Source organism: Leuresthes tenuis, unplaced genomic scaffold, assembly GCF_036924035.1.
Source record: "Leuresthes tenuis unplaced genomic scaffold, fLeuTen1.0.hap1 SCAF_6, whole genome shotgun sequence".
Lineage (NCBI taxonomy): Eukaryota > Metazoa > Chordata > Actinopteri > Atheriniformes > Atherinopsidae > Leuresthes > Leuresthes tenuis.
The window spans coordinates 17,060,936-17,074,751 of record NW_027325360.1 but is presented as its reverse complement, the minus strand read 5'-3'; the positions used below and the strand labels follow the sequence as shown (position 1 = coordinate 17,074,751).

The 13,816-nt window shown below is 42.9% G+C and overlaps 1 protein-coding gene across 1 annotated transcript in view; it reads right to left on the bottom strand.

Annotated features, from left to right (window-relative positions):
• The window catches only part of smtnb (smoothelin b), a 45,118-nt gene extending 32,760 nt beyond the window's left edge, over positions 1–12,358 (bottom strand). Inside the window, 1 exon segment of the mRNA XM_072387888.1 lies at positions 12,013–12,358. Coding sequence (XP_072243989.1) covers positions 12,013–12,063 — 51 coding nt within the window. The 5' untranslated portion in view covers positions 12,064–12,358.
• Positions 12,359–13,816: the final 1,458 nt, after the last annotated feature.

Below are 13,816 nucleotides of genomic sequence, written 5' to 3'. Positions count from 1 at the left end.
TGCCAAGTTTTAGAACCGACCGATTTATTTTTCATCAAAGCAAGGGCCTTCACTCCAAAACTATATTGTCTCCTTAGCATTTCATACAAGGCTCCATTCTTAGCTCGTGTACATCAGTCTAAACAAAGTCAAGTCAAAGAAAAAGAAAAGATCAAGGACAAATCCTAAACTCAGAGCATGTGACAAACCACCAAGTTGTTCAGATCAGTTGAACTAATCTTTTCAAATATAAACACAGCGAGGGAAATTAAAGACCTGGAGTGATGATAAGAGATGAAAAACAATACCCACAGTCACGTCAGCACTTTGACTTGACCTGCTCCGACAACACCTCTTCAAATAGCCGCATATGTAATGAACTCAGAGCTTTCAAAATCAGCCAATTGGAAAGCAGATGGGTGCATGTCTCTGCTTGGATTGGCTGCATAATTAAAGTCTCGAATCCAGCTGAACCAACGCCAAGGTATGCAACTGACTTTCCCTTTGCGTATCAGAAAAGCGGAAAATAAAAAAAGTCAACCAATAACCCTGCACAGGAAAGTAATGAGAGGGTACAACCCAAGCAAACAGAACACACCTTAAACTTGGGCGCCTGCCAAGTAAAACAGAATAACCGTTAAGACGGAAACACACAAAACACTCGTGCAGAGACAGAGTCCAGTTGATAAAACCTGAACAGAGTGGGAGTTGTGTTGAGAGAAGGGGGAGGGGGGAAAAAGAAAAAATCAATTCAGTTACACTAAAACGTCTCCTAACAACAATGACCATCCCCAAAGGCATTTCTCAAACCCGACCACAGACCTCAGCTTACCAACAACGGCACCGTGATCCAGAGGTCTACGTTACAACCAGACAGAAAACATTTCAGGCAGTGTTGCTTGTGCTGCTCACAGACATATGACTCAGAAATCACATGTAAACAATATGTTTTCCAGACTAAGACCCAGTCATCAAGATGTCACAAAGCTCTCAGCACCTCTAATGGCGGTGGGAGAGAAGTGATGGTACAGTCTACCGCGCTCATCACCTCTCAGGAAGCTGATGTCACACCTGTTAGGCTCAGTGGGGGTCAACCTGACTCATCCGTTCAGATACAATAGTCAGGAACAGGATGGAGAGGGTGGAGAGGATAAAGACAAAAAAGAAATGTGTTGAAATTGGGACCACCCACTCGGAGTCTCAAACACAGTCATGTACTACACCAGAAAATCATTAATCAGGAATCTGGATGACGAAAGACACAAGAGTTTAAATTTAAAAAAAAATTAAAATGCCATAATGTTTCACAAGCAGGCTTGCCAAGGCATGTACTTGTTTTTGAGTCACTTCCTGCCAAGTAACAGCCATCTATGGAATAAAAACCTCAAAACCAGCAAATACATCCATCTGAAGCAGCTCGGTCAATCAAGGCCAATTAGAGAGCGCCCACGGTTTACCAGTAATCCCAACCAGCTGGTGGCACACTCCCGAGGACAGAAACACCCTCTGAACCAAGTTTTTTTTTTGGGGGGGGGGGGGGGGTATTTTATTGAGCCAGATGTGGAAACAACATCATAAGTGGCTCACGGTTCTTCAGGTGGTCAGAATATAACGAGCTGCTGTTTCGTGGTTTTTCCATAGTTGAGCTCCAGCCAGAGGTGGGAGCATCTACCTGTGGGAGCAGCACCAAAACTGGATTTAATCAAAGCTGTGGAAGTCAAAACTAAACAGACCACGTAATTACTGTGGAAACAGAAAGCAAACACTGTACAAGTTCATATTTGTCTTAATTACACTGTTCCATTTAGCTCCCTTCATTAGAGCGTGTATTTATGGGTACACAGAGAACGGCAGAGAGGCATTTTTAGCGACAAAAACATTAATTAATAGTTACTCTCTGACTTTCAGGAGACACGCAGCATCTCCACATGTTGAGCTAAATATAATACATGCATGTCTATGGAACAGATGCAGTTTGCCACATTTTGTTACGTTTCATACTTATCGAATGAAAGCGATCCTCTATTCTTTTGACTCAGTCAGCAGTAAAAAAAGCATTTTGTAGTGATTTGTACACTCATCAAGAAGAAAGTTATTCAGAAGCATTCAGCCCCCTCACTTAATACTTGTTGACATATCTTTGGCAGCAAAGACTGTTGTAAATGATCCTACAAGCCTGACACACCTTTTCTTTGGAGGTTTCTCACATTCGTCTTGACAGAAACGTTCAAGTTTAAGCAGGTTTTTTGGAGAGCATTAATGCACAGGAGATTTAAGCTCTCACCAGAGATACTTAGGCTTAGGTCCAGATGTTGGCTGGGTCACTTCAGGACTTCAGAGTTTTCCTGAGGGTTTTTGTTTTTGGTGGTATGCTCTCAGTTGCTGTCTTGTTTTAAGGTAAATCTACACTCCCGAAAACTCTATAAGGAGGTCACTCGGTGTAGAGGGAAAATGGATAACAATCCTGATTGGTCTCCCAGCTCCTGACACCGAAAAACATCCCCACAGAATAATGCTGCTACCACCCTGTTTGGCTAAAGACATGGGCCCAGTCCCAGTATCTCACCTTAACCACACTGATTGGCCCTTCTCCTCTGATTTGTAGAGTCTTTTTGTATGTGCATCAAGGGGTAATGACCACATGGAACTGTAGTATAAGAACAACACTTCAACTATAGTATTTTGGGCCATTTGACTCCATGGCCATTACGCCTTGATCCACAAACAAAAAGAGGCACCATACAGGTATAATAACGAGGTGGTGCTCGGTCTTTTTTCCTCAACACATGCTAGTCAGAACCAAAGAGGCTTTGTTTTATCAGACGATCGTCTAGTTAGTTGCCTGTCTGACAAAAACCGCTGTGCTTCAGATTATTCAGCTTGTCAGCCAGGTTTAGGAAATCTGTTTGTGGTTTCAAACTCTTATCTTAGAATTAGGAGGTCTTTTGTGTACTTTAATGGACAGCTGTTTGGACAAGTTTGGTGTCATTTCTATGATGCCAAATTAAAAAAAAAAGTTAAATAAATAATAGGTAATTTGTCTAATAATGCTAAATTTAAAGCATTACAGGTAATATCTTGCTCTAGGTGCCCTCCAATGTGTATGTCTCCATTTGAGTTGTGTACTGCAAGTCACAAAAGGTCACAGCTCGTTGTGTGGAGGACCTTAGTTCCCACACACACCCGCCCTGCCCCATCATGGAGCACAATGACCCCCCCCAGGCCAAGTCCTGCCCCTTTGACCCCCAGTGGGTGTGCATGTGCTGTTTTTGTCCTCAAGGATTTCTACAGACGTATGACGCGTCAGGCCCAACACAAAGCAGGATGTATGCTTTCTGTTTTTAAGAAATGTGCACGTGCGTGTGCATCCACATGCAAATGCATGAGTGAGAGGTAGGGGGTACAGTGTTTTTGTGCATGAACTAATCATTTCCACAGCGGACTAAGGTTAGAGAGCAGCCAAGCGGCAGATCGGATCAGTGTCTTAAACTCACTTGTGTTAAGCCCACAAGTGAGTTTGCCCTTATAAGGAGACATGGGACACTCTTTGCAGCAGAGCTGAAATAGATTAGCAGCTGCCACTGAAGAAGCCAGACTGCTACAGACAAATAAACAACCATGACAGACTGAAAGGGAAAGAAAGTTCATACTTTTTAAAAAAAAAATTATTATTTATTTAAAATCACCCTTATATCTCCACAGGGCAAAACTCCAACCTGAATCAGGTACACGCTTGTAAACTATTCTTCAGTGCCTCAAGAATACAATGCATGCATGCATGCAATTGGCTGCCGTACACCCACTAAAAAGTGGAAATATGACCAGGATACATGAGAGCCCTGCAAGGCACGGTACACCTGGTTTCTCAGAAGAGGGAGTTTCAATCACCTCTCGGCAGAGAAATGAACAGAGAATCAAACCAGAGCCGATGGTTAAAACTCAGCACACACTGAGAATCCATTGTCTGCTTTGAAATGTAGGGGCAGGTAGAGAGATTACCATGCATGCGCTTTGCCGCACGTGCAACTAAGCTTAACTTCTCCTAACAAATGGGATGGCAGGACACAGGCCCAGATGATACCTGGGAAAGCAGTGTCTGCTTTACACTTGAAGTAGCAGGCATAAAGAACAGACACATGGAGGAATGCATGTAGGTCGGAGGGAGTCCGTGTAGCTACTACGTCCTATGGGGCGGTGATGATGCACTGAAGACAAATCTCAATCCACATGTGTTGTGATTTTTGCTCATTGTGTAGGATCCTGCATCAGTACAGCGGACGCCACATGCTGATGGATTAATCTGCTCTCACTCGATTGTTCACACATGGTCAAAATACTAATCTTTCAGTTCTGTGTAGGACCACGAAGTTGCTTCAAATACTCGCTCCATTGTTGCAGATCACTCCACCAAAAACAACTGTAGCCTCACAGAATTCTTGTGGGCCTTTTACAGCTGCTCACTCAGGCTTTTGGCCTCATTTAGTTGTCTGGAACCAAACAATTTGTCTCATCTGAGTGCGCTTCTCCTCAGATCAGCAGCTCAGGTCAGAGGGATGAATCCCAGTCAGTTGAAGCTTGTTCAAGACTTCAGTGACCCACATTTGGGATCTGGCTTCATGACAGAGTTTTAAGTCAGCCATCACAGGCAGAAAGTTGTCTCGACATTTGTCTATAACTTAGCTACTGTTAATCTAGCCAAGATGTAAAACTGCTTTGAGCATCCAAGAATGTGTGACATTTAATTAAAGAAATCAAGTCAAAAGGGAGCAAACTGATTCCATGTAAATATCTGACATCTGTATCAACAGCTAAACCAAGAGCACTTTAACCCACACCAGTACAATTGAAGTGACATCATTTGCAGGAATTTATCGGATTATGTTGCTTTTTAAATTCTTTTTTATAAACAGTAACTTTTTTAACTTATATAGACCCTTTTGAACCTAGTATAAGTTCTAAAATATTTTACATGCGTTTCTCATTCACGCATACAGCAAATATGTGCTGACAGAATTTTTACCTGTCAATTATTAATCCATGTGTTTGGACGACAAGATACTCAGTTTTTAAAGCTATAAACTGGAATTCCAATGACACTGCAATGGTTCTCCAAGTTGAACTTGTTCCAAATTTTTTTTTTCTTCTAAAAACTCAGAACACTGAGAACACACAATATTTCCACTGTGTCAGTTTTTTGGTCCAAAGTTTTGGTGTCATTAAATCATTAAATGATCACAGAGAGGGGGTCTGCCTGTGGCTTTATCTTTTTTCTTTTTCTTATTAGGGGCCATGGGCAGAAGATCTGATGCCATATGACAGATTGCAGGAGGGAAAAGCCATCGTGAATTAAAAGATATGAAAGGCGTTGAATGCTGCAACTCAGTTGGCCTGTCAGCAGACACAGCAGGTGCATGAGAATGAAGAATTTCCTCCAACTCTGGGACATCGCTCATGGAACTGAGGCCCTGCGTGGAAAACGCCAAGACTAACCAAGGAAGAGCCAAAAAGAAAGAGGGGTGGCCAACAGGAAGACAAAGAGGGAGGGGTTGAAGCATTTTGGGACAGTTTAGAGCACAGTCGCTGACTGTCTGCAATGCTGACTCCACAGTAAGTATAACAATGGGACAGAGCCACAGACAGACAAGACAGAGCCAAACAAAATTTAATACATCTGCTGTGTTTATCTCGAGAATGCCACGACATTAGCAGCAGTGTGCTGGAAAGCTAAACATCAACATCCGCCTGATAATCTTAAGAGGACCTCAGGAAATGGCTCTTTCCTGAGGGAGCTAATTTAGGAGGGAAAAAAGAAAAGAAAACCCTAGACTTTCTACATTTCTAACCAACTGCATCTTGTCAGTTTCATTTGCCATTTAAAAAAAGTTAAATCCTTTCCCACGTGAGCAAATGTTATTCATCTATTGCTTTAGTTCAGTACGTAAACAACCTGAGGAATTTCTGATTGAGCAGAGCGCTGCGGGCCGTTTCCTGTCTGCCATTTTCCCCTTTTAGCAAAACCACGCCTGTGTTGTCCAAATTAAAGCCAGAAACTAAGAAATTCATCTCCACGATATCGTGAAGCAAACGGATACTAAAACCATGACGGTCAATTTTCTCCTTCGATAAGAGAATAATTGACTTCTCGGAGGAACTTACAAAGTTTTCACAACTCCACACAAACGCTTTGGATCCTCTCCTTGCTAGTGGAGATCGCTTTAAGGGCAGGCTCAGAGTATCTCGTACACATTTCCGGAGTATTTCGGAACACGAGTTTGAAACAAACAAAAATAAAACTTGAAGCAATAAACTCGGGGCAGGATTTCACTTGCTGTCCATCTCAGAGGCGCCTGATGGTGGCGAGGGACAAAGAGGGGAAAAGCACACACCTTCAATCCATTATCCAGACTTTTCTCACTTGGCAGAATGATGGTCCAGACAGATCCATCGTCTGCTGGATCATTTACCACACAGACGAAAAGACCCGAGCAGCTGTGACAGCAGACTACTGTCTTATGTTTACCAAGATTGTTTGACCCTCAGTCGGCAGCCACCTGGACACAGTATGCTGTTTTAATTTATTCTGTCTTTACTGCACAGATAACATTTGATGTCGACTTTTTGGGAGTCTATAAATCTTCCGTTACCTCTAAATATCTGCTCACCGGCTGCATTTTCGCTACAATTCATGCCGCTGTTGAGTTTGTGTCACACAGCGGCAGGATGGAGCGAAGCTTTGATGCAAGAGTTTCATTTCTTTTGGATCAAACGCACGAGACGCCAACAAAATTCACTTCCCGCCGTAATATTCTGCTGATCAACATTCAGCGAGAGGAAATCTCCAAGGAACAATAGAAAGAATAACACTCAGATATCCTCAGATATTGTTTCCCCAAGTCATTCTCACCAGTTACTGCATCACGTTCATTTCTTTCCAACCAGCAGCAGAAAACGTCAGGTTCCTCCTGCACTGAAACTGACACACTGCATCTGATCTCACGGTGTTGTTCCTGTGGCAGACGGAGATATGTAATAAAGCAAAATAAAAATAAAAAATCCTTCAACTTTAATGTTAAAACCTGCCAGATTTATTTCTGTGTAATGTTTCATCCTTCCTAAAGACGCTTGGATACTACCTGACCCGTGTCAATCATGTTTGTGTCCAGGTGGGAAGTAATGCTTTGAACTACTATACATTACCTACTTTTTTTGTTTTCTTATTACACTGCCAAGTTCAAACTAGTTGGCTACATATGCTCTACAACCACACCCTCCCAGCAGGCTTGGAGCGGTAGTCTTCCCATCAAAGCTCATTTCTGGACAGTGACGTGCCTGTACCTTCTTGTCAGATGCAGCTGATAACAGCCAATGTTTACACTGCATGATTTGCAATGATAAAACAATAGGTATGAGTAATTGTTGACTGTAAAGGCGACACACGCTAGACATGTGTTGATTTGTTAGTTTTCCCTTTTTCACGCAGAACAGGTTTACTAGCCTAAATTGTTACATGGAAATTCATTATATTTCATTGCCTCACAAGAGAGCCGCAGCACTCATGGACAAGGACAAGAATAAGCACTAAAACACGAGCAAATGCACAAACAAATGTCCCAATACTGCTTACACGGCTACTATCAACCTCCCCGGGTGCTTCTTCTGTTGAGCTCATAGTATAGCTTTATTCTTTTAAAGGCATCTCTACGGTACTAGATGAAAACAGACTTCTCAAATCCAAAAGGATGCTCATGTTGTTAAGCGTCAACCTCTAAACTGAACACAATGTAAAGTATGCCTTTTAACATGGGAATACACTACACCCTGTTCCAGCTCTCACCTTCAAACATGGAGGAAATGCATATTTGTCTTATTCTAATAGTGACTGAATCATTGTTCCGTGGCGACAAACTACTTGAAGACAACGTTTTCTTTTCTCATCCTCTCGGCACCAAAATATGATCTGCTATTTATAGCAGAATCCAGAAACAAAAGTTTCCATTTACACTAAGCAAACATGGAGCTTCTTATCTCTGTGCTCCCTGCTCATTTATTTGGATATTCACTGACAAGAGGCTGAAACGTGGAGGCTGTGGCAGGGGAGATAAGTCACTGTGCATCAGTTTATAAAAGGAGATTCTTCCTGAATGTTAACTCGTTCACAGCCAGCGTCTTTATTACGTCCTCGCTGGCACCTTTGAAACTTAACCACTCAATGCGGTAACCAAATGTGAGCGGAGAAAAATACCTGTGCGCATAATGACAGACTCCCAGAAAATTCAGGTGTGAGCCATTTTTTCTTTTTTCGATATAGAGGCGAAAGAAACATAAAAAGATCCACAGAGGTCAAAGGCGGCTATGTTCATAAACTCCAAAGCAGAGGGTGCAAACTGTTGCAAGTACCATAAAACACTGGAGTGTGGAGGAGGAGGAGGACGAGGAGGGGAGCGCTCGAAGAAATATCTGTTGCACGCAACGACTGCAATTTCAAAGAAAACGTTTAACTCAACTTTGCTAAAAGAAAAAAAAAAAAAAACTAGCTTTCATGGCGGTTGACGGGTCAAATCTCACCACAAACTATGAGAACAAAGAAGAAGAAAACACAGAGCCTGACTGCTTTGAGTGCGAGGCCCACGTTAAAACACACCGTATTTTTTTAAATCGGAAAATGTCCCAGCCAACAGTTATGTAATGCAGGGTAATTTTTCCGATTTATTCCTTGCCGTTGAAGAGTCTGTCATTTTGGACTCCGTCTCTGGGGTGCGAGGAGAATCTGGGGACCACACTAAGGCCCTGCACAACAAGCCCATTTTCCAACTGTAACCGCTGAGCCCTTGTCATTGCACAAAAGGTTCTGGAGAGCCATAAAGTGAAGGCCCGGGGGTCCCATTTATCAGCGAGGCTGGACCTCAGAGTGAAATTGGTCTATTTTAAACATGTGTGAATGCCTCTCGCTCACCAGGGAGAGAGGACAGTCACAGGCGGGCAAGACGAGTTACAAATCATTATGTGGGACAGCCAGCATGTGAAATCAGCCCGGCAGGCGCCACGCACAGAAAAGTCTCCAAGCAGTCCTTTCAGATTATTAAGACGATGACCAAGTGTTGTTTTTAAGTGCCAGACAGCATTTTAATGAAGTTACTGATGTAACATTTGGGTTTTTCTACATTCTTTCTGGGCTGCGGCGAAGCTTTCCGAGATAATTAGAGGGAAGATCACAGTGCGGCTGACAGACGCCTAAGTCTAGCCTTATTCTTAGCCAAATAGGTTGATGCACCTGTGCCAAGGTAAGAGTCACCTGTAAACTGGACTGGTCCTGCAGGTTTGACACACTGACACAGGAAACTATGGCCTTACAGCAGATTTTGGGTGGAGCAGGTGATAAACATCACCCTGCAAGCTCCTAATCAGCTGATAAAGTCCTCTGTTGAGTGATAGTTCTGGATTCATTAAGCTCAAGAGAGCTTTTCAACAATGTCCCCCAGCGGCTTTGGTGTTTTTGTGGTCTGAGAAGGACCATCCAGACAGACGACCCGCGACAAACACCCCCTCAGCTCCTTTCCAAAGAACACTGGGGCTGATGATTTCTGTGGATACTTAAATAACTGTATAGACAAGAAAAATGCTTTTCCTGGTTGCCATGGAGGGGATTAAACAGGCAATATAAAAGGGTGCCGAGGCTCTGAATAGAAGTGTAGAGATGGGATTAGCAGCGTTAGAGAGGCCGCCATATGACCTTCTGACTGTTAAGTTCATTAAGTACAACACAGGCTTGGAGTTTGTGTTCGTTACCCAACTGCTATTTAATAGCAGCTCCTCCACCCGGATTTACAACCAGCTCAATCAAGCCTGGGAATCTCCAAACATCCATCGTGTTTAACAAGTGTCCTGAAAACAAGCCACCGCGGTTTCCGAACAAAAACACTAAAGAATTAAGCGAACTAAGCATTCAGGACTGTCAAAATTAACTTTAAAGATCATCAGACTCTCGTGTAAACTTCTCCGGTGGGTTGGTTTCTTTTAAAAGTTCACTGTGGAAAACCCTGATACCCGAGTCACCGCAAACATCATCAGTGAAAATGTGGGATCTGTGCGACCTTACAGCTGCTGGTCAGAAATGAGGGAGGGAAGCTGCACTGAGGAGACCCAACATTTCAATTCCTGCTCTGTAATGTGTTGAACAATGGGTGTCGCATAAAGAGAAAAACCCTGGATTCCGGTGTCTGCGTGCTAAAGATGTTCTTCTGCTGCAGTTCTCTGGACAATGGCAGCATTTTAGCCCAAGCTCCGGTCCCCACAGGAAGAGTAGGGCACGCTGTCTGAAAACAACAAGCTGAGGTCTAATATTCCGAGAATACAAAATGAGGTTCTCCTAACACAAACACCTGTCAGCCTGAGGCTGAAACTGCAACACAGTTACCCAAAGCTACAGAGCTCAAGCAAAAAGCTTGATGTGTCCTCATTCTTTTCTCTCCCACAATCTGAGCAGATCTCTAAGTGCTTCTTCTTTCGTGCTCTGTTTAATTCCTTCTTTCCATCTCTGCCCATCGACAGATAAACTCCCACACTGACTGATCAAAGCCACACATACTATGGAGGTTAATAATGCCGTCCTGTTGATCCAAGTCGGGGCAAAAGACTGTCCTTTAAATGATTTATGAGAAGAGAGCGACTGAAGAACTTGGCCAGACAATCCCAGACTTCAGGGAAATTCAGGAGGCAGTTTAAATAGCGCCACATGGGTCAACTAAACATCACATTTCCACCATGCTTAGTTCCAAAGTAAACAGCCCTTTCTTGTCAGGTTTACTGATCTTTAAGAACAGCAATCAAAATGTTTTTCTGGGACGGCTTCTTCTTGAAACGCAAATTCCTCAAAACAACTGGCGGAGACGATGAAAGAAAAGTGGTGGCGAGCGTGTAGTTTATTCTCGTAGGCGGTCGACAACAAACTTGATGGTTAAAAATCAAGAAACAAGCAAGAAAACACACAAACTCTCGCAATGGCTTTAATAGGAAGCTTCACTTCCTCACCCATATTTCAGTTCAAGTCCATCCAAACATAAAGCCCCAGATGTTGCGGCTACAATTGGTGCACATGTACAGCTGTGAGTCAGACAAACCCATCCTAAACGGGAGGCCATGACTCAACACTCTTCACAAATGTGTCTGTCTGTGTTGCAGGTGTCATGATACATGTTGCACAGGCCGACGCTTCACGCTCCTCTGCCTCGGGAAATAAATGGGACATGAGTAATGTGACTGCTGAGCGGTAAGTGTTACATTTTCCAGACTTCCTACCATATGATACATTTTTTCATATCAGCTCGGAGCCGATGTTGTGACATAACATCCAGCAGATCCAATGAAAAACACCCTCTGCTGAATCTATTTTCAACATGCACAGTCAATTCTAGATGAATTACACAGCTATGCGTAATGTAGTGGCAATTAAATCAATTGTTGAATAATGTTGATTGGTGAATAGGTTATTTGATTACCTGCAGTTCACTGTGAGGATTTAAACTAAGTAAATGCAGCGAATCGCCACATTAGAGAAGTTGGAATAGGTAAGTGTTTGGGTATTTTTGGCTACAACAGGTACACAATAAATAATCCATTCTTTCTCAGTTAACCAGTAGGGAAACTCAACACCAAAGGATTGAGACGCTGAGGATTTACCGTCCAGACAGAGCAAATAAAGCAGTGCAATGTGTGCGGCCCACTCATCAGGATTACCCTCAATACTGTGCGCGTCCTACCTGCTTCTCATGAAAGTTAATTAAAGGAGGATCACGGGAAAATGCGTCAAACGTGTTACTTACCGTCGAAAAAGGCTTTACGCGCCTCATCCTCATAAGGTCATAAATGCATTTTCTGATTCTCATGAAACACACACGCAACTAAAAGAGAACAACTATAAAAGCCCACATTAATTTTAGGACTTTATCCCCAAATAAGGAAATCGAGGAGTGTGCCTCTGAATATTTTGGTGCGCGTAAACTGTTTTTTAAACTCAAACTCAAACATCAAACTCACCAAAGCTCGGAGAGAGGACTCGTCCAGCGCTGAGTAGCTCTCCAGGGACATCTTCTCTGTCTTGTCGGGCCCAGGTGAGACGGGACGCTCTGGGATGGATGGTTCACCGGCTCAACAACGTGTACCACCTGCACGAGTCGCTTTTTGTTGGTTTTGTTGTTCTTTTTTTTTTAGTGTCCTCCTTTCTCTTTTTCCCCACCGCGGTCTCTCCCACTTATTCAGCGTAATTAGAAACGTTCCCCTTAATGACGATGAGCCCGTGCCCCGCTGGCTGAGAGCATATTTCACTGTGGTCTCGGAAGTCGCAGTGGAAGCAGAAACAAATTCCACGGTCACACAGGAGGCAGTTGGCAGCTTTTTGAACTGAGAATTCCCACTGAAAGTTGTAACCCCGCCCCGCTGAGCCTCCGGCTACTCCCGGCACTTATTCAAAGCGCGTCGCGTTGTGGGAGGACGTTAAAAGGCGATAATGGGGTGCGTGTGCGTGTGCGTGTGCGCGTGCGTGTGCGCGTGTGTGTGTGTGTGCGTGTGTGTGTGTAGGGGGGGAGTTACAATATTATCTTTTCTTTTTTTTCTTTTTTAAATCCACCGACTAATTACCTGATTATACATATATGTACAGTCAGTTGCATTCACTGTTCCATCAAAAGTACATTTTTGCTTTCTGATATTTTGACTTTGTACCTCTCTCTGTGTAAAACAGCATGGTAAAATGTGCTCTATATACTATATAGAGCATGAACTCGATAGCTTAAACAATGTAACAGAATGTAAAGTATGCATTAGCTTAAACTAGTAAACTACCGTTAACGTGGTTTGTTGGGGATGTTGGATGCACACAGAATATGCCAACATGACTGCAACAATGCAAGACCTGGGGCCATATCAATAAAAAATACCTTGTGAAAAGAGACGATCCTGACAATGAAAGAAAAGCCTTCCCCCTGAAAATGAAAGAGTAGATCCTAGTTAAGATAAAAGAAATCCACGACCTTAATCCTTAAAAGAGCTCCAAAAGCCCAAAGAATGTTAGGAGTAGGCAGGAGGGCCTTTTAAGAAGCTCTAGAGTTTCCTAAGCAGCGAAGAAAATGAACAAAAAGTTCGAAGAGATGCCCTAAAACGCTACAGATTAGATCATGCAGATTGGATCTTTCTTCCTTTCTAACCTCTATCTAGCCAGGTGAGTTATGAGGAGCAAACTCCTTCTTTTCCCCAGTGACGCTCTGGTGTCTGGTGACAGGGTCAATCTTTATCGAAATATGGGACTTTTATAAGCTAAATGCAACCTGGTGCTTTATAAAGCAATTAAAATGGCACAAGCCAGAAATGAAATTACATTTAAAAAACGTGTAGGAGGGACCACACTCGTGAAAGCAATCTGCAGATAACAATAAAATATCTCTAAAACTGGAAATAGAACCAACAGCTCACTTATAAATGTGTTTTAAAAAAAAAAAAGTGTTTCTATTGTAAATGGACTGTACATATATGGCACTGTTTTAGTCTAGTTGGCTGCTCAAAGTGCTTCTACACTTCAAACACAACCATCCTGCTCTATATAGGCTATACAGGGACTTTTTCTCTACCACACATTCACACAGAGATTGACACGTCTGATGCAAGGTGGGGTTCAGCGTCTCAAAGAGAACTGTTGAGCCATCCTGAATGTATGGATGTGTTGTTCCTTTTCCGGACGGCCAGTTACAGTATTGTACACATTTTTGTCACCCCAAAATAATGTTGTCAGCCCCATCTCTGCTCTGAGAGCTACTCTGAGAGGGAAGAATCTTTGCTACAAGTGTTT